The sequence below is a fragment of the Amblyomma mixtum genome, chromosome 4, assembly GCF_055824585.1.
Source record: "Amblyomma mixtum isolate Tamu chromosome 4, ASM5582458v1, whole genome shotgun sequence".
Classification (NCBI taxonomy): domain Eukaryota; kingdom Metazoa; phylum Arthropoda; class Arachnida; order Ixodida; family Ixodidae; genus Amblyomma; species Amblyomma mixtum.
In genome coordinates this window covers 51,303,078-51,323,304 of record NC_143015.1, presented here as the reverse complement: position 1 = coordinate 51,323,304, position 20,227 = coordinate 51,303,078, and the positions used below count along the sequence as shown (strand labels likewise).

Genomic DNA, 20,227 nt, shown 5'->3' with positions numbered 1-20,227 from the left:
GAATGGTACCCACTATATAAAAACAAGCATTACAGGATGAAAACAACATTGGACAAGTGTGTTGGTGAACATAAATACCTAACAAATGAATTAATACGTTTAGTGCCTGAAAACCAAGTCACAGCCAAGAATCCGACATGTAACACATCACAAAGTTCTGGTTGGCATTCTAAAAAATGATTCCAATCCATGAAGGCGGAATAGATGGAATGCTGCGACATTTTAAATCAATTTCAGAACATGAAAAGCTTTGACGACGACCCTTTCGGTCTTGTCATTATGGCTGAACAAAAACGTGGTGGTATGAAGGACTCAAGTGCAGGACAACAAATGTATGATTAAAGTCCAACCCACATATAGCGGCCACATGTATAACGAATGTTCGCTTATTGCGAACGAGGGTGGCGAAATGGTCAAATATCTAAGAGGACCATGAAAATACATCTCAGATATAGCGAACAACTTTGACCACACCACTTGAATATAGCGGACAAGGAGGCACCAAAAATCTCATCCGAAGTCGAAAAATTCGCACTTCCTGCAAGCCCCGAGACTGAAGAGCGCCTCTCAGCATTCGTTGCGCCACTTCGCAGAGAATGTGACGAACCAAAAAGGAAGGAAAAAAGGCGGCATAGAGCTCACTGCCGGCCAAGCGCATTGTGATTTTCTACAAGGTCGCTTATTCCTTCCATGTGCGATTATACAGTACTTATCCTGTCTATGTTAGGTGTATTCTTTTGCACACCTGTTCTGTACTCCATGTTGATAAAAGAAGATGCGTTCGATGTTTAATTTTTATTCTTAAGAGACAAGTTTTATTCAATGTTTCAATTGTTTTTGTTATGGTTTACAGTTCTGACTCAAGGATTAGCACATGTAGAGTGCTGTTGCATGGAAAGGAAATCATTTTTTTCTCTGCATGTACAGCCGAAATATGGCTGCATTTAGTGTGTTGTGCTTGTCTATTAGATTTTAATGCCACGCTATGCTGTTTATGGTCACATATCAACGGCTGCATGTGCCATATACAAGCGAAATTACTCTTATGTTACGCATAAAGCGTATAACACATAAAGAAGAGAAAACCGATTTTGAGCACGGCGACCTACGTTCGGGAAGGCCCCTTTAAAAAAAATGCTTCGACTGGGGAACCAGATCGGTCGGGCGGGGCGTCTTTTCTCCGGCGAAGTATTCGCGTTATCTGTGAGCGAGGCTTGAGTTTGGAAACCGAAATGGATATACCTTTTTCAACTACCTTTGCTTGGTCATCTTTTTATGTTCACATGAATTTACTAGGCGAATACCACCTCTTCTGTGCCATTAGACTTCAGGGCAGGCTTTTGTTGTCTCCTGTCTGTCGAAAAAAACTATCAAATATCCCCTCCAGAACTGCACTTCAGAAGCATAGTTTTCAGCTGCGCTAAGTAGCACGCTAAAAAACAACCGGTTTCACTACTAACGAGTAATCGTTGATTTTGTAATATCGACAACTGCAGAGGTATCTCTAAAATTGAAAAAGTTGTTTCTGAGGCAGAAACAGTGTACTTGCCCATGATATTTATTCAAGATTTTATCATTTACGCCGCGTGTCCAGCAGGTATTTCGTCTGACTAAATTGTGGTTTTTGGCACCAAAAGTTTCGGATGGCAGTATCCCGGCTGACAATATAGGAGCTTAGCAAGCACCTTAAGGCTATTTGTACTTTATGATAGCTGACACACTATAATATAGAAATCGACACCCCTATGTCGGTCGACGTGTAAGCGCAGCAATAAAGGAAATTTACACTGCACACACGTATCACAAACGCCGTCATGCCATGCGTCTCGATGGTGAGCAAGAGACCATTATGTATACCGAAACGTCAATATTGAAGCGAAAGCCTTTAATACCTAATCGTTGTCGACAGAAGGTTGTCAGCAGAAGGTTGTCAGCAGAGGTGTCACGTTTTTTGTAGTAAGACCACAAAAAAATCTTAGTGCACGATGCGACTCCAACCACTTTCCTTCCGTTCCGCAGCCGAGCGTGCTAATGGCTACGCTACTTGCTGCTAACGGATATGTAGTTCTCCTTGTCTAGGACGCTGGAGAGTGTTTGCAGAAAGGCGTTGAATCAGGGGGATGCCTCCCAAACGCCCTCCAGTGTCTCAGCATTTAAGATTCACTAACAATTGAGTACTTAATTAATATGTTAACCAGAAAGAAGTGACACAAGCAGAAACACCTCGCGAAAGGCTTTTGCCTCACCGCACTTTTGGTCAACAAATGCCCCGCCCCCCCCCCCCCCCCTGAACTTTTTGTGGCAGTAATAATGTTGGGTGTTAAGGACATGTCTCACTGAACCGCAGACGCTCTATACTTCAATCGCTTCGAGGTTGCGTCACTTCTGCCTAAATTTTCTTAATGCTTGTTCAGTCTCAGAACACTTACTGACAAGATGAAGTTTGACGAGGACCGATATAACCATGTGATAATTTCAGTCAAGGTTTTCTGCCTATATGATTAGGTGAAATCCCCTGAATGGTTAGAAGCGAATGCAAATGCATATGCTGCTTTTTTTTCGTTGATTCGGCGCGCTCCTTTCAGCTATCGTAGAAAAACATTAAACACGGCAACGAAGAGGGATGAATGACAAGTCTGAAATTGCAGTTCCCTTTCCAAACCCGAAATTTTTTTATAATGTGTTTTGCTTCACTTTTGAATTTATACTTTCCGCTGTCTTTAATCTTGCTTTTTGACAGTGTTCTCAAAACATGTTGTCGGTGTATATTATACAAACTGCGTTTATTTTGCTTTTTTACGTTGTCTACGCACCTGTTTTTCAACTGTATGGCCATACAATTGTATTCCTTCTCATACCACCGATATTTTTTTACTGAGCACAAGTCTCTATTTTTTGATTTGCTTGTTGAAGGTGAAGAGTAAGTACATTCCTGTTGCTGCGGGGAGCAGATTGGAGCAGATGGCGTTTAGGTACCCTCTTTACTCCACTTCTTGGCATCACTTCTAAAGAGTGCCGTTGGTGCAAGCTGCGCCCACGCATATCTTCTTCTTCTTCTTCTTCTTCACCATATGAAAATGGCACATACCCACGTGGGGGGATTGGCCAAGGTACGGTGGTGAATGCCAAGGAGGTATGAGTGCGGGAAAAAAAAGCTAAGTAAAATAGTAGAATGTTTGAATTGAGAAAATATGTATGAATTGTTAGAAATGTTTAATAATAAGCAAATTAGATACATCAGGAAACAAAATAAAATACGCTTTTGGACATTCAGTGGAATTTTATATGGATTTAACAGGGTAAGCGCGCAGTTGCAATGATGTAATCATGAATGTAGCCGCAAATGGTGCTTAACGAGAATGCCGTGGCGCTCGCACCAAACGAGAGCAGAACTGGTAAAGACAAAGGGAGTCCTAATCTAGAAAGAGGGTCTTCCAATTATTGTTTTCTCTGAAATGCGAACCGCCGGCAAGAGAGGAGATAATGGTCAATTGTTTCAACTTCACCGCATGTGTTATAAAGGTTACTCGTAGCGAACCCGCATCTGCATAAGTACAAGTTGAGGTGGGGGATTCTGCATCGCAGAAGCGTCATGGACACTTTACACCGCCTTGTCTTACATGATCGAACATTCCATGGAAACTTTAAATGTTGAAAGTCCACGGTAATCAGCAGCGGATCACCCAAGCTTACTGATATATGTTGGAACCCATCGCATATATGCTGCCGTACTCTTCTTCGTCCCCCGTATACGTGCTGTCATTTCGGCCAGCAGTTCACTCCGAAAAGAAATGTTGGCGCGGTGGCTACTTCTACGTCCAGTGAACCCAACGACCATGCGCAGCTTTGACCAAAAGACCCACCTGCGTCTGCCGGGTACCAGCTGTGCTTAAAGGGGTGCAAAACAATGTGTTTTTTTATTGTTGAAGTCAACGCAGATGAATAACTTCTGCTGTACACTGGGGACTGTTTATTGTTATCTACAAGAAGCGTGTACGTTCTCCTTTTTGTACTGATTCGGAAAGTTTCGTATCAATTGTTCGATGCTCACTCACGAAATCGTGCCTGGCTTTTTGCGACCGCGTGGCCCAAAAACGCACACAGCTCCTCTACCTTCTACTGTCACTAAAACACCACTCAATCACTAGTTGAACGCTTCCTTACAAGGGACTTGCAATTCATATAATCCTCTCTTTAATAGGTTCTCTTAACTTTTGTTTTTTTCTGCCGTTAGCCTCGTTTGAAATGCGTTCTGCTTCCTTATGAGGCCAACGTATATTGGAGCTTCGTTATCAGCATTTCATATTCGAAGAAACAGTCAGGGTTGATTTTTGTTGGGATATACTGATGTCAAAAAGGAACACAGGAGTGCTGACAAAAGGTTGCTGAAAAAAGGCTTGCATGTCTTTTTCTTCGAAGCGAAGTCCCCGTCTGCTCTGCTTTTTTTTTGTGTGTGGAGAATTTTCAAAAACTTCAATAACTTCTGTTGCTCTGCAGCAAATCGCAAGACGTTAATTAAAAGCTTTTGTACGGCTCTCTCTGCTTTGAGCGCGGTTGTTCTTTTAAGCGGCACGCGCATATTTTTTCCTGCAGAAGCACTGCGATATTTTACAACGTAGTCGGTGCCGCTCGTGACAAGGCTACAGTTGCCTTTGTGAGTAAGAACGCACATATAGTGGCCAAATTTATAACGAACGTTCGCATCTTACTGACGAGAGTGGTGCAATGGTCAAAATATGTTTGAGGGCCATGGCAGTACCTCTCAGATACAAAGAACAACTTTGACCACACCACTTCACTTTAGCGCACAAGGAGGCGCCGAAAATCTCATCCGAAGACGAAAAATACGCGCTTCCTGCAAGCGCCGAGACTGAAGAGCGCCTTTCAGTACTCGTGGCGCCACTTCGCAAAAGAATATGACGAAGCAAAAAGGAATGAAAAAGGCGGTATATAGGTCACTGCCTACCAAGTGCGCGGCGGTTTTCTACAAGGCAGCTTATTCCATGCATGTGCGATTTTAGAGTACTTATCCTGTCTATTTTAGGTGTATTTTTTCCGCACCTGTTCTATACTCCGTGTTGATAAAAGAAAATGCGTTCGATGTTTAATTTTTATTCTTAGGAGACAAGTTTCATTGGATGTTCTGATGATTATTGTTTTGGTTTACAGTTCTGCCTGGAGGATTAGCAGATCTACAGCAGTGGTGTCGAGATCGTCAATGTGTTCGTGTGTGAGGAGGGTCCCGTGGTGTTGTGCTGCTGATTTGGTGTGCGTGGGGTGAATGAGGTGTCGGATTAGTTGCCATGCTCGTTTGCTGGACAGGTTTCCCGCGATGCTGTCACATATCTGTCCCCATTTGGACCGGCAGAGCTCCTCAGACAGTTGTTGGATTATTGTCTGCAGCGCGTCGACCCACTTTTTATGGGTCCGGTTATGTTTGTAGCCTTTCCAGCGTTCCAGGAGGCAGTGATAAGCCTCCCAGAGTTGGGCTAGACGAGTGTCGAAGGTAGGGGTGTCGGTTGTAGTTTCAATGTGTCGCGTGTTGTGGAGAACGTTATGCATGAGTGATTGCAGCCATGCGTCGATGTCTGCGATCGGAGTGCCTGGGAAGGCGGAGCATGCAGTGCGAATGGCATCCCTGTGAATGAGTTTGTGTGTTGTATTAGCGGGGCGGGGTGGTTTATATGGGACAGTGACTTGTATAATGTCATGATCATTGCCCAGTGCAAGTTGTGTTCGGTTCCAGGTAACACCGCGGATGTAGCGGCTCAGCGTCACGTCCGGACTGGCGTCCATGCTGACACTGTGGGCGATGCGCGTAGGCGTCTGAAAGGGTTGTGCACAGTGAGTTGTAGGTTTTGCGGAGCAGCCAGAGTCTGCAACCTGGATGTGCCGTGGTTGTGTATCCCCAGTCAGTATGCTGACTGTTGAAGTCCCCACCGATGAGTATGGGATGTTTCTCTGCTAGATGGTGTAGGTTTCGCAGAGGTGATTCTAGCGTGGCCATCGGCTGGGACGCGGGGTGGTATATGTTTGCTATAAATAAAGAAGGAAGTGAATGTGCGTGATGTATAAGTTCAGTGATCACGTAAGGCGTCTCAGACGTAATGTGATGAGTTTTGCAAGTGAACCTGCGGTGGATGGGTGCGGACGCCCTGGGTGTGTTAGTGGTATCCGAGTGTGTAGATGTGTAGCAGTGGAGGGTAGCGCGGTGTGCAGTCTTCTGTAGAAGTAGTATGTGGGGCGTCGGTGTGATGGTGGGTAGGAGAAGTTGCAGAGGGGCGCGCTTGGACCGGGAGCTGCGGCAGTTCCAAGTTGAAATGGGGACATAATTAGTGCTCCATCCCGCCATATTAGATAGTGGGGGGATTGAGGAGGGTAGTAAGACGGGTGTGAATTGGTAAGTGTTGCTCAGGAAACGTGGTTTGTGCTTGCGGATGTAGGATGGGGGGAGTGGAGGGGGTTGGAAGTTGGGTGAAGCGATGGGTGAAATGATGGGTAAAATTATCTTCCATGACCTGCATCATCTTGGTAAGCATAGCGTCGATGCACTGCTCAAGTTTTTTGGTGGGGTTGGTGGCAAGGTGATTGAATCCGGCCTCGACGCGGGCATCTAGCTTTTATAGTTTGTGGTCCAATTTTTTATAGTTTGTGGTCCAAGCAGGAGGGGTGCTTGAAGTGTCTGTGGGTGATGAGGTCGGGTTAATGACAGGGGGTGCGGCCTGATGGTGCTTGTGCAGACCTCGTGTTTGAGAACCAGGCATTGGTGCAGCAAGTCGAGCATATATCCATCTATTTCTCCGTCCACAAAGCTTTTTTCGTGGCATTCAAGAACTGTTAGTGGAGTGTTTCTTGAAGAAGTGATATGTGTGATAAATAACAAGTTGTCGGTAGTTGTGCATACATGGCTTGCTCGAATTCTTTGCCTTAATCTACCGAAAAGCTGAAACCGCTGATGACCTGCTCTCAAAATTCGCATTAGAAAGTAAGTCAATCGTCGGCAATTTTTTTCCCGAGAAATCTACAGCGTTTCTTACATAACTAAGCATGATACCCTTGAGTTGACACATTTGCCGGTCGTATACAAACATATCTTTGAAAACAAGAAACGTTCATGCGACCTCTGTTGCTGTTCTTTTCTGAACACATCTATATACGATACAGGTTGCTTCATTTAAAATCTTGCACAATCCTTAAAAATCGTTTTTTTTTTCAGTTAGAAAATCGCATTTTAGACATAGCACTGTCTGCAATATAGTACATCGGAAACAGGACAAGACGTGCTAACCTGCACGCGGGTTAGCTAACAATGAATAGTTGACTTTTTAAGTATTGCTGCTGGCTCGCTAATTATTGATTGCCTTATAGCCCACTATAATTAATGTTCATATAAGTCAGTTTTTACAATGTCGAAAACTCGGTTGCCCTTGGCGCTGTAGCCCAACACAGAACCGAGGGTAACCGCGTTTTCAAAATCCTAAAAACAGATATGGACATTAATTACAGTAGGCTACACGACTCTCAACAATTAATGGCCCCAACAGTAATAGCTAAAAAGTTTTCTATTCAATATCAGTTCACCAACCAGCTAGCTAGTAAGCCTTAGCTATAAGTATTGTTATGCAATATGCACTTCATCATTTCTTCTGTAGCATCATTACTCCCAGATGCGCCTAGTACGGATTTAATGGCCGCATTTTATCTTCTCCCCTTTCCTTTATTTTACCTTTTCCGCCAGCGCTCTCCTTCGCCTTAATCTTACAAACTCCCTTCCCAACTCAGAGTAGCATGCCAGCGACTTTTCCAGGCAATAAATTCTCAGCTTTTTCACTGAAAGGTCTTCTCTCACTCTCTCTTATCCTTGAAACTCAGTAAGCCTATTTTAAAAATTATTTAAAATCTTAAGTGAAACGCCCTGTATATGCACAGAAACACAAAAAAAAATCAGGGGGCACTTTGACTGTCTAAAGTGCGTAGAGGCGAAAGCGTTTTCCGCACCACTGTGACTGCCTCTGTGGCACCGGTGACGTCACATATAATTTAATACTAATTACCAAGTAATGACAAATCACTAATTAGTAGTTAATTACTGATTAATTCCTGAATACTAATTTTACTGCTAATTACTGACGCTTAAGCTTCGCCTTTAGGAGTGGTACGCGACAGCGTGTTGTAAAGCTGCCAGGGAGTCCACGGAACGCCACCACCCGTTCGGCGCGATGCCTTGCCCTTTGAACACAACGCTTTTTGAGGAAAGCAAATGGAGGCGTCCACGTAGTATACACCTGTTTTGTTGCCATAATGTCGGGCTAGCACTTCCGCTCGTGCCAGGCGCCGACCATTATGGTCTTCGTGTGACATGTTTGCTGGAAGAGGCCGCACGTGGAGGGCACGTCTGCACAGTTCTGGGATGCTAAACCTGTCTTTCATGGGAGGGGTTTGTTGGATATGGAGTCGAGCAAGAAGGCGGCGATCCGACTCCGTTAGCGACAAGCGCGTGTACTGGTTTGTAAGGTGCGCCTCCCGCAGCTCCCGGAAAGTATTCACCACACCAAGGGCCATAAGCCAGCTGTTTGAAGTTGTGATGGGGATTTCAAGGGCACGTTTAACAATTTTGCCAGGAATGACCTCAAGGGCGTCCTCCTCTTGTTTCCGTAGGTGGAGATAAGGAGTCGAATAGAGAATTCGACAGGTTACAAAGGCGTTTGCCAGCCGCAAGGCATCCTTACTTCCTAACCCCCCGCGTTTGTTGGAAACCCGGCGGATTATGCGGCCCACCTGGTCCCCTACCTTACTGAGTTTGGCCAATGTATTGTCCGGCCGCCTGTGTTTTTGGATGTAGAGTCCTAGTACCCGTATCTCGTCACTTTCGCGTATGGGACAACTCTCAAGAGAAAGAGAATTTTAGTTGTGCACTTCTGTGAGGGGCGGAGGTGCACAAATTCCGATTTTTGAGGGGAACATTGAAGACCGCAGCGGCGGGCGTAGCGGTCTACTGTCGTCGCCGCTGTTTGCAGGCTGGTTCCAATGTCCCCTGTGCAACTCTGCGTGGCCCACAGGGTGATGTCATCGGCGTATAGGGCGTGCTGCACGCCGGAAACACCCCCCATCTGTGCCGGCAGGTGCATGATAGCCAGATTGAAGAGCAGCGGGGAAAGTACCGCCTCTTGGGTGGTTCCCCGGGTGCCGAGTAGGTAGGGATCGTGCTCTGTATCTTGTATTCGGATGTAGGATAGACGATCCATTAAAAATTGGCTGATGTATCGGAATGTGTTGAGACCACAGTCGGTCTGGCTTAGGTTAGTGAGTATGATCTCGTGTGTTACATTGTCAAATGCCCCTTTAAGATCCAAGGCGAGTATTACCGGTCATTATGGGGGCATTCGAGGGGATCAAGGAGCGTGTTTTAGCGCTGCCAGGCAGCCCACGGAACGCAACCAACCGTTCGGCGCGATGCCTTGCCCTTTGAACGCAAGGCTTTTAGGAAAAGAAAGGGTACAGTAATTATCTGTCATCTCGGTGGACATCTGAACCGCACTGTACAGGAAGGGAGGAACGCCACCACCCGTTCGGCGCGATGCTTGCTCTTTCAGCTCAAGGCTTTTTGAGGAAAGTAAATGGGCATTCTCTGTTACCTCGGTGGACATTAGAACCGCACAGTAAAGGAAGGGTGGAACGCCACCTACCGTTCGGTGTGATGTCTTGCCCTTTGAACGCAACGCTTTTTGAGGAAAGGAAATGGGGCAGTCTCTGTTATCTCGGTGGACAGCCGAACCACACCGTAGAGGAAGGGGGGAATCCCACCACCCGTTCTGCGCAAACTACCGGCGCTCGCATGCCGGTCCTGTAGGAGGGCTTAGAGAGTCTCGTTAAATCACGTACGGTGCCCGGATGTTCTCGGTTCAGTGCCCGGATGAGTGGAACTCAGTGCACGGATGTTGACTCTCGGTCTCTGTGTGACGTCACCACACTGCCGACAACGGGAGCTAAAATCATTTCATGCTTAAAACGACGTTTCCAGCAACGTATAAGTCCGCAGCGTGCCATAGTGAAAGTTGGTTGCCGTTTAAAAGGAATAACCTCATGTTCCTTTCAAATAAGTTTACTACGCACTTTTTTAAAAAACGCTAAATTAGAGCTGGATACTTATTGTATAACTGCACTAGCTGGTGTTTCGCAGACTGCGTATCGCAGTTGTTGCGTGGTTAGAGGGCAGCCAAGAGTACGGCATAAAGAGTGCAAGTTCATAGCTTATAAAGGTGCAACCGTGAGAATGCGGTCAAGTCTCTTTCAATTCTGCCGTAAATTACACCTCTAATTTTTGTAATATTTGTACAGGGTTGGGACCTAACTGTTTCAAGAGTTTGTGCATACGTATTTTAGCCCTTTCTGATCTTGTTTCGTAGATAATGTACAACACCGAGATCAGTTCACCTGCAGGTACCCCGAATGACGCTGTCATGATATGTGAGTGAAATAAACTAAGAAAGATACTTAGTCGGACGTGTTTCTAAGTGGAAGCATGTTGAGGCTCTAAAACTGACATGCTTTAGGTTACGGGAGTATTGAAGCTCCTTCCAGTCACTTTTCAATTTCTTTTTTGCTCAAGTATTATTTCGTATTCTCAGACGAGCAGAAATGTGAAGACAGGGAAGATAGAAATGTTATGTAAAGGAACGCTCGGTTGGTGTTATGATGCAACAACAGCTATGGCTTGTTTAAAGAGAGACTGCCGCTCTGTGGAGAGATTGTGAGATGGTGGAGTGAGTTCGCTTTCGCAACTTTTAGGCTTAGAAATTGGATTATGTTGGACACTGGAGAGTACCGTTTCAAGTTATAGGCAGTCTTTGAAAGGTTATGTGTTAGAAGTTGCGAGAAAATGTGCGTAGGGTACGCTTTTCTAATAGCTTCTATCTGTTATACTTTTGAACATGATTTAATGGAGTCATCATATACATTTCAGGCTATCTCTTTGCGTTCTGAAGTTAAAGATGAGCAGAAGGAAGAAGCTTGATCGTTAGACGAAGAACGGTTTTGGTTTCTATTACATAAAGCCCTCAACAAAGGCACTGCCTAAAAGGGAGGATGTGCGCTTGAGAAAACCCATCCGACGGCAAAGAAAGAAACACGAAAACTTTCATAGCCGTACAGAAACGTAGCACGCGATTACACGTGGGATTTACCAACTATTTTATGCCGTTTGAAAACTACGTCTCGCTGTGGAGCGCCATAAAAAGCAGCACCTCATAAAAGACAGACCATGATGACTTAAAGCTAACGGCGGTAGAAGAGATCGTTAATACTGAAATGATGAAAGGAAGCCCCGACGCTTCTACAAGATGTTGAAGCTTAGCCCCGACCTTTGCGGCGCCATCTCCACCTCCTTTTAGACCCCGCAGTTATGGCTTTTGTAAACTTCATAAGGGATAAAATTACATATTTCTACTGCAGGAGACACGAAAATAATTTGGCGATGGCTTCATACAGCGCGAAAGGATGAAAAAACGAAAGTAATTAGTCAATTTCCTTCGAAGCGCAAATGTGAGCTCTAATTTGCAATATACATAAGTAAATTAGCGCGATATTGTGTTGTTACCACAGAAATTGAAAAAACTACAAAATGAACACCTTGGAGAAAAGAAGTTCAAAGAAAGTAGCAAGAGGTTTTGGTTTTTTTAATTTAGTCTGCTGGTGGCCAAAAAGGTTTTGCTGGCCGGATACCTCCCGAAAGCGCTAAATGAGTATGAAAACTTATGGTTCGTTTATGTTTCTCCCTGGCATTTTTTGTTACCTAACATGACAGTTAATCCGTAACTGTTATTGCACGTCTGATTACAGAACGACAAAAAATTGAACCCCTCTAAACTAGTAAACTGACACAACCAAAAATATATGCGTGCAGAATGATTGGTCTCCCAATGTATTGATATGAACGTCTCTAGGGCTCTCGTATATTCATAAGAAGACGCATTCTAATTTTACAGCGCCACTTCAGTAGTCCTTAACTATCGTAAAATCTTCCCGAGCAGTAATACAAAACGAAATTTTTACAGTGATCATTTATGCCGTAATGAAAAATTCTGTCACTCAGACCCAAAAATTTCGTTTTGAAAACATTTAATCCTGTAGAACATTTCAAATCTTTGTAAATCTGGAAAAAGGGAGACAACTTAGGTGTCAAATTTTACTGAAACACAATATAAGTGCCCGCTTCGGAATATTTTATGTCTCAAATTGCCTGAAAGAAGAAAAATCGCCGATGTAGACCATAAATTTCATGAAATGCTTGTAGGTCAAATTATTGGAAGATTCAGGCCAGTACAGCTAGGAAACCATGGAGGACTTAAAACACTTTCAAATCTTTCTGTGAAGACATTAGCCACCAGAAAAAGAGCGCTTAGAAGAAGCCAGCCCTGGGCGAATTTTGACACAACGCGTGTACCAATACAGCAGCTTTTTAGCCACTTTTTCTGATGCCTTAGATCGCTCGAATATCAGCGCAGCCTGGCTATGAGAGCCAGTAATTTTGATAGGTTTTTCTGAAGTCATACAGTAGGTAACAATCTGGAAAAGACGCTTATGGCTGCTTAAAGATCGGAATGCGAAAGCGCTCAACCTGCCACAACAAAACCTGAGTACGAAATCGCAAGCATCAGCTCGACCGTCTGCTTCGTTCCGGTCGAACGATGCGTGACACCACCCACTCACACACCCGTACATGTTACAACACCCAGAGCAGTTTTACGACGAAGGGTTGCATCACATTTTGATACGAAACTGTCAGAAGGCATACAACTGACGGTGCATAAGTTGTCGGTTCGCATCCTTGTCTCAAGCTAGCCTCCAATTTGACTAGCGCATGCAAGCTATACGCAACAAGAAATCATATGACACCACCCGCTACGCTGTACTAAAAATAGTTGCGTTACAATTTTTGTTATGAAAAACCTGTTACGTGAAAATCGGCCAGCAACCTGTGTGCGTCATGCGACCGCTTGATGACGTCACCAGGTTTTGCTTGTCATTATTGGGATTTTCTCTGAGAGAACTGCCTCACACACACACACACACTGACACACACACACACACACACACACACACACACACACACACACACACACACACACACACACACACACACACACACACACACACACACACACACACACACACGCACGCACGCACACAGAGATAGAGGGAGAGAGCGAGAAAGAGAGAGAGACATGCCGCCGGCGTTTCTCGTAACGTAACCAGTAATGCCTTCGTTTTTTAATGCGTTCTCCTGAGCCATGGGTGCATGAATTCTTGTGATCCCGAGACAATGGGACTGTCGATGCCGTAGTACGCGGTGCAGGACACTGAAGTGGCAAGGCTCGAGACGCCCCATAGAGAAAAGATGGGGCCGATGCGTTGATGAATAGGCCAATAAATTTCGGTCAATGTATTTGTGTACAGCTATGTAATAACGGGAGTTAGTGTGTTGGAATCCTTGTATTAAAATAACTGCAGAGCAGATATGCTATCTGTACTAAATGTTACAATAGGCTGTTTTTCATTGTCGCCACCAGCCTAAGTCCACCTGCTGCAGGACAAAGACCTCTCCCCATCTTACTCCTATTGTCTTTTTGTGACTTAGGCGCTCTTTACAGTTAGTCTTGAAAATAAAATTGACACTTAAACCTGGAACACAATAACGGTCAAGAATTACGACATTCGTGCAGTAATGTCATAAAAATGTGCTCTTTTTTTTTGGCTCATGCAAACAAACCAGTGGTAAAAATTTAAGCCATTTAGGTTTCTAGTTTTGCAGCGTGACCAAACATCATAATTTTTTTCAGCTGCTGGCAGAGCGATCTGCCAGCAGCCATAAAGATTATACCTAAGCAGAGTCAACGCGGATAATTTCTGTTTCCCTTAGGCAAAGACAAAGTATCTAGTTCTTAAAAGAGAGGTTATCTAGCAAGTAGGGACCAACATACAACGAAGTAATTTAATCAGTTTAATTGAATCACGGTAATTTGATTCTTTTAAAGTTTGTGTAATGTAATGAGTTATTTTCGTGGTCTAGTAAATTAGTAAAGTAATTATTTCCTTCTGACAGTAACTTCGAAGAAAAACTAATTGTTCCCTTGCAAAATTATGCACTGCTCCTCTCGAAAGCAGGGTCAACGCGCGGCAAGATTTGCGTAGGACTGTGCCTCTGATGCCACCCGTCTTCTCTGCTTTAGCGTCGTTACCCGCGGGCATTGAACGAGTAGGCAGGTGCTTTGGGGATTCATGCAGGCAGCGTGGCAGTGTTCGGAGGAGAAAAGAGGAGGACAGTGATTGGCAGGAAAGAACTTCACCCAGGGTATTCACATTTTAATGTTATAGCGTTAAGGCTGCCGTTGTACAGAACATGTGGCGGGGCAACCTAATGCACCGGACCTTGTGGCTCCGTCACAACCTGCCCACCAGATTGCGAGAAAAATAACCACCGTGGCAGGTGGCAGTGAAATTTATAATTTGTCGCGAGAAGTTGAACCAGGAAGAGCGACCTGGCTGGCACAAGCCCCATGGACAGCAGCACCTTCCATCGCAGAACCATCGCTTAACCACTGCGTCAGGAGTGCTATGCAGACTCCCAGGGACCTATGAATGCAAAGTATAGAATTTCCGATTCCGGGTATATGGGCGAAGTTCGTGTCGTGTCGCCTCCAAATTATTGTTATAACAGAGACGTGGCGGTCTATGACCGAGATAAACCTTACCTACCTTCTCGCCAGTCTTGTCACACACTCTGCTAACACAGCATTCCAGTCAGATAGCCGCAGCGTCCGCTTCGCAGCCCGGTCCCCGCCCTCTCAGCCTGTAAGCACTGACGCGCAGCTGGCGCTAGGCCCTAGCTCGATCCAACTGGGATTTGCAACGTCTGTTTTGAAGCCGGCTGCCAACAATGTCCGTGGGTGGCCGGCGCAACTCGACTAGAAAGAAGCTATGTTTGCCGCCGCCCCTAATTTATGCTGACACTCGGGCCAGGAGGTTCGGTGTGTGGAGCGCTTGGTCAGATCTGAGTATTACCGCAACTTTGCTTTGAGGAAAAAAAAGGGCCTAAACAGCGTCCTGCGCCGTACGCGGCGCTGCCATGCAGTTTCGCGTCCGCTCGACAAAAGTAGGTGCACAAACAGGCTTTATTGGTAAAAATTGCAAAACGGGCTCTGTTCTCTAATGATCTACGCTATTTTCTTTTTCATTCAGCCATAACGTCTAAGTGACGATGCAAATCAGGTGGGAAAGCAAATGGCCAATCACAGGCACATCCGATCTGGTAACGGCACCACCGCTAGCCGGCCTCCTGCCGCCTCACCAAGTTGGGCTAAGTCGTGCACTATATGCTGCCCCAATTCCTTACACAAGTGACTTCCAGTATCTCTGTCCGGGACAAGAGAAGCGGAGATAAAGGTCATTAGGCATGTGAAACTTCTCCTTTCCCCCATTTTTAGGCGTTCGCTCCGGTCCGCCAGTCGGCCATGGGCTCTCGAGCCCATCTATTATATAAGTATTATACTATATTATAGAAGTTATTTTTTTGCTCAAATATGTCCTTCGGCATAAGAGAGGTATATGTACATGTGCAAGCCGATGTCGACTACAAATGGCAGCATGGCCTTGTATCGGGGTCCATGAGTCCTCATTCAAGTGTCAGGTGGTCTGCACGGTGGCAACCGTGATTGCCAAGGTGTCGCTTGCGTGCCTTCCGAAGTCGAGTGCAAGTTAGCATAAAGTGACCTAACGCCGCCTGTGTAGCAGAGAGGGCTAGAAGGGGCAGTTCAGAAGGTGGGTCTGTGATGTCCAGGAGGCCCTGACAGCAGGCGTCACCGCCGCACCCACCCGGATTCTCCTCAACGCCACCTCCTCACGGCGAGTTAAATCGCTGGGAAGGTTTTATCCATGTAGAGGAATTAAAGCACGCGTGCAGCAGCAGAAAAATTTCTTTTCAGGCAGTGCGACGTCTCCTGCGGATAGTTTCAGTGCAGGAAGGGGCTATGGAACTTGCTGTGGATGGGACGCATTTTCCGGTTTCCTAAGATGGTGTGTATTGCATAAGCAAGTTTAATCATGCTTGTATTTTTGTCACGACCACTTGATTTGTTCTTTGACGACCTACGTCAAAGAGAGCCTCAATAAAAAGCAGAAGACCCATAATAATGGAAAAGGAATAGATATTTAGTGAATACGACCCGACAGGGTACATTTCAAGAGCATCCCCCATGCAGCAAGATGCAAGGCTGTGTCGGGGCGCCGAAAAAGCGGGTGGCACACGTCCCAGTTGAAAACTACTGAGGAGAGAGCCGAGGCCCTCTTAAGGTAACATGTGCTTAGGGCACAGTGGTACCTAGTTACGCTCGTCGCCGTTATCCTTTCTGCTGACGATAGTAGTTTATTTTGTTCTGCAGATAATTTAGGTTCCTTAATTCCTGTATAAATTTATGGCTTGGAAATCTATCTGACTGGCTTGTTGCAAATGAACTTATGTGAAATGTTGGCAAAACAAAGTACATTGTTTGCATTTCTGTTTTTGCAGACCATTTTATATGACTAATGAGGTGACACATTAATCGCGACCGCTAGAATGAGTTTCAGATATCAAATTTTTGAGCGTCCGGTTTCACGAAAACCTTCGCTCCTCTTGTTATGTTATGTTATGTTCACATTATTAAACGCAATGTTACGCAGTGCATTGATGTGTTTAACACGTTGCGTCTACTGTTACCTCGTTATTTACGAGCTCGACTCCAATACCGTTCACTCGCTGCTTCATTACTCTTTGCTTGCATGGGGCACTACTGGTAGGTCAAACATGGAAAGCCTATATTTATTTAAAAAGAATGGTGTCCGCTTCATTGAAACATACCGGTACGTGACCCAATATCTATATATTTATGCTAAATAGAATTTTGGACGTTGAATCTTTGGATAAGTGGCGTTTGTCAGAGACTGCCTCTTTAGTTTGGAAAGGGATCCACAACTATTCATACGGAAGTGTATGACGCATGAGCCGCATTACGAATTTAGGAAAACTGTTTTTATAAAATCTAAACGAAGGACTAACTATGGAAAGCAATTGTTCAGTTGGTTTATCCTTAAGCAGCTAAACGTTTATTCTGAATTGTTGGGCATCATGGAAAAGTTCTCTGAAGGCTTTCCGAAAGCAGGCAAAGAATTTTTTTATTGAGTTGAATATAAACCCGACTATGTTTGTAGAAACTTCGGTGCCGGTATATTTTTTACTCTGCGGAAGCTCATAGATTACTTTCGATCTGCAAGGCACAAATTTATTGGTGTGGCTAGTGTCAGCGTGGCGTCTATCCGCCTGTACCGCAACGAGTTGGAATTTCTTGGGATTGCGACGTAGTTACGTTTTTAGCGTTTGTGCGGTTGGTGCGCTTGCACACTGACCAGAAAACAACAGGTCATGTGGAGACAACTACAGACGTGGAGTCTCCCCAACCCAAACTACGTATCTAAATTCATTAATAAAGATATCAATCCGTCGTGCTGCTTTTGTGGTGAGAAAGATAACTTCGACCATATGATCTGGGCGTGCCAAATTCGTAAGCCTCCCCCAGAACTCGCCTGATCCCTCCAATGAAGCGTGAAATAAGCTGAAATTCAGCGATGACTATGGCATTAAGTCTAAAGCCGTTCAATGGGCCGGCGTCGCCAAAGGTCTCCACAGCCTGCGGCACGCTAGCTACCTTGCCTTAATCCCCTACGCTTATGCCCAATAAAGGTTCGTCAGGCTGAGCCTCAGCTTTAAGGAAGCTGGCAGTGGGGCAGTAAGCCGGTTGTTAGTGTGAGTTAGTATGCTCTCTTGTCCTGTTTTTCTTTGCAGAGTTTTAGGTTTTTATAATATCGTACCACCAAGCCCCTCACCGCTTTCTTGTACAGTTAACTGCTTTTCGCGCAGGTTGTCAACGTAATTTTTGTGCTCACGAAGCCGGTAATATAGGCACTGGTCCCTTAGATCGATGTAACATTTCCCAAAGCATAAAGTTATATGACGCACCATGCTTGCTTTCCCGGGTACAACAGGAGTCTTGTGTTTGCTGAAAAACTGGTATTCCCCAGACATTTGACGGATCTTACACGGCGTCCACAACTTTGTGCGAAGTGAGTGCTTAACCCATCCGCTTCAACTTGTGCGGTAGCCTGTGCTGTCAGGGTATTAGTCTCTGCTTCTGTTTACCGTCCACCGAGCCATACACAGTCTTGTTATTTTTCACTTTTCTATATAATTCATCAACCGGCCAGACTAAAGATGACTCCGGATACACCTGCTTTCCCTAAATTAAGTATCCTTTCATCAAAACTGCGTTCCATGGCTTGCGAAGGGGGATTGTTCAATACATTTGTGATTCAGACGTTAACTCAACCTAACACAAGTTCATGACGTGCCGAGCTGAGCTCAAATTGAGGTTTATTTGCCCCGGGGATCATACGTCCAGAAGACAGCCCTTTAAAAAACCTAGCATTCTAATATAGGAAGCGAATAGTTTTGCTGATCGGCACTTCAAGCGTCAATGGAAGTGAATGAAAAAGTTCATAGGATGTCGATAATACTTGAGATCGGTTTATCAAGCATTGCTGCACTAAAGGAAAAAAAAAACACCTACGTATCTAAGTATTTTACTTCACTGAACCTTTAGGGTGGACTCTTAAGTTTATTTCCAGTTTCTTCATTAAAAACTACCCAATGGTCTGTATAAATCTTTTAGATCCTGTAGTAACAACAGGAGGTGCGTCGCTCGTTTTACAGTCCCCTTATGCATTAAACAATGCCACAGAAGGTATTTTTCTGGTCTTTTCTTGCCATACCTTTTTTGGAGAGAACTCTTCAAAAAAAAAAATATCAGCCGCAGGCTCGTTCCTGCGCGTAAGCAGCTTTCTGCTGTTCTCTTATTGGCAGAAAGTCAGGCTTCGTCAAAGTAGCAAAATGGACGAAAATCAGCGCGCCTTAGAAATGCAATTGCTGAATATGGCATAGAACGGTGCCAACCTGTACACCAGCAAGTACAGCATACTCACCTGTATACCGTGAGTATCGAAGCACCAGGAGCAGTGCCAGCCAGCGTAACGGGGCGGCGTTCCTTGAATCGTCCACCGCTGCTGCTGTGTTCCAGTGTTTGAAAGATTCCTGCTCTCATAGTTGTCCATTCTGCTTAGGCGCAGAGGGTCGTTTCCGTACACGTGGCGGAGAAAGGCCACTATGCAAGCGCCGCCCACGACGACTGGCTTTTTTTGTTCCCAAAAGAAGCCGTACAGGAACCAGCGCCGACTCACAGCCACCGGTTCCCCGTACCCGTCATGGTGTTTCAAGAAGAGTAGCACGTCACGGCTGGGTATTTCATCGGCATCGGCTATCATGAAAAGATCGTCGTCCCGCAGAAAGTGTTTTAGCATGCTCTGACCTCTGTGCCAGATGGATCTGCGAAAGTAGTTCTCGGGAGCCCACGGATTTCCATCGCCGTAATTAAACACGCCCACTGTCAGCGGCAAGATCTTGTGCGCGTGTTCGGGCAGAAATCCGGCGCTCAGGTTTGACCGCAGGTGCAGAGTCTTGGCAGTTCCGAAGAATGTGAAGTTGGACTCGCAGACCACGTAGTAGTCGACAGCGTCGCCCAGCTCCTTCACTCGAATTTCTAGCAGGTCCAGTTCGTGGTTGAAAACTAAGCCGTTGATGATGACACGTGGTCTGGAGCGACGCTTGATGAGCCCCTGCGAGTACCACACTTGAAACCACCTGGTCGACCAAACAGGGTCTGGAACGGAACGCTCGTCGCCATTCCAACCCTTGCGGCAGACGCACATCTTTTTCGCAAGTCCCGGAACCGTACCTTCTTGGAAACAGTTGGGCAAGTTGACGCGAGTTGAACTGTTCTTGCGCAGTGGTTGATAGTTCCGTGAATTCCAGGGAATGTGGGATTCTCTGGAAGCATTCTCGTTCGCACTGATTGCTGAATGTTTCGGAATGGCCTTTGGAGCCAAGCTGTCATTCATAAGGATTATTTGATGCATGCATTCTGTTCGCAACGGGATCTTCACGTGAACTGAGCACCACAAAACTGCGCCAGCAATGAAACCAGTTATGAAGAAGAAAACCAGCAACTTCCATAGTTTCGTCGACTAGATCATTAGAGCGGATCTCATTGCCCTAACACAGTCACACACAGGAGATTTTTTTCAA

At 45.3% G+C, this 20,227-nt stretch overlaps 1 protein-coding gene across 1 annotated transcript in view; it reads right to left on the bottom strand.

The window, feature by feature from the left end:
• Positions 1-19,851, bottom strand: part of LOC149346482 (beta-1,4-mannosyl-glycoprotein 4-beta-N-acetylglucosaminyltransferase-like) — an 81,202-nt gene extending 61,351 nt beyond the window's left edge. Inside the window, exon 1 of the mRNA XM_089585401.1 lies at positions 19,069-19,851. Within this exon, the coding sequence (XP_089441527.1) occupies positions 19,069-19,851 (783 nt within the window). The remainder of the gene's footprint in view (positions 1-19,068) is intronic.
• Between the last annotated feature and the right edge of the window lie 376 nt (positions 19,852-20,227).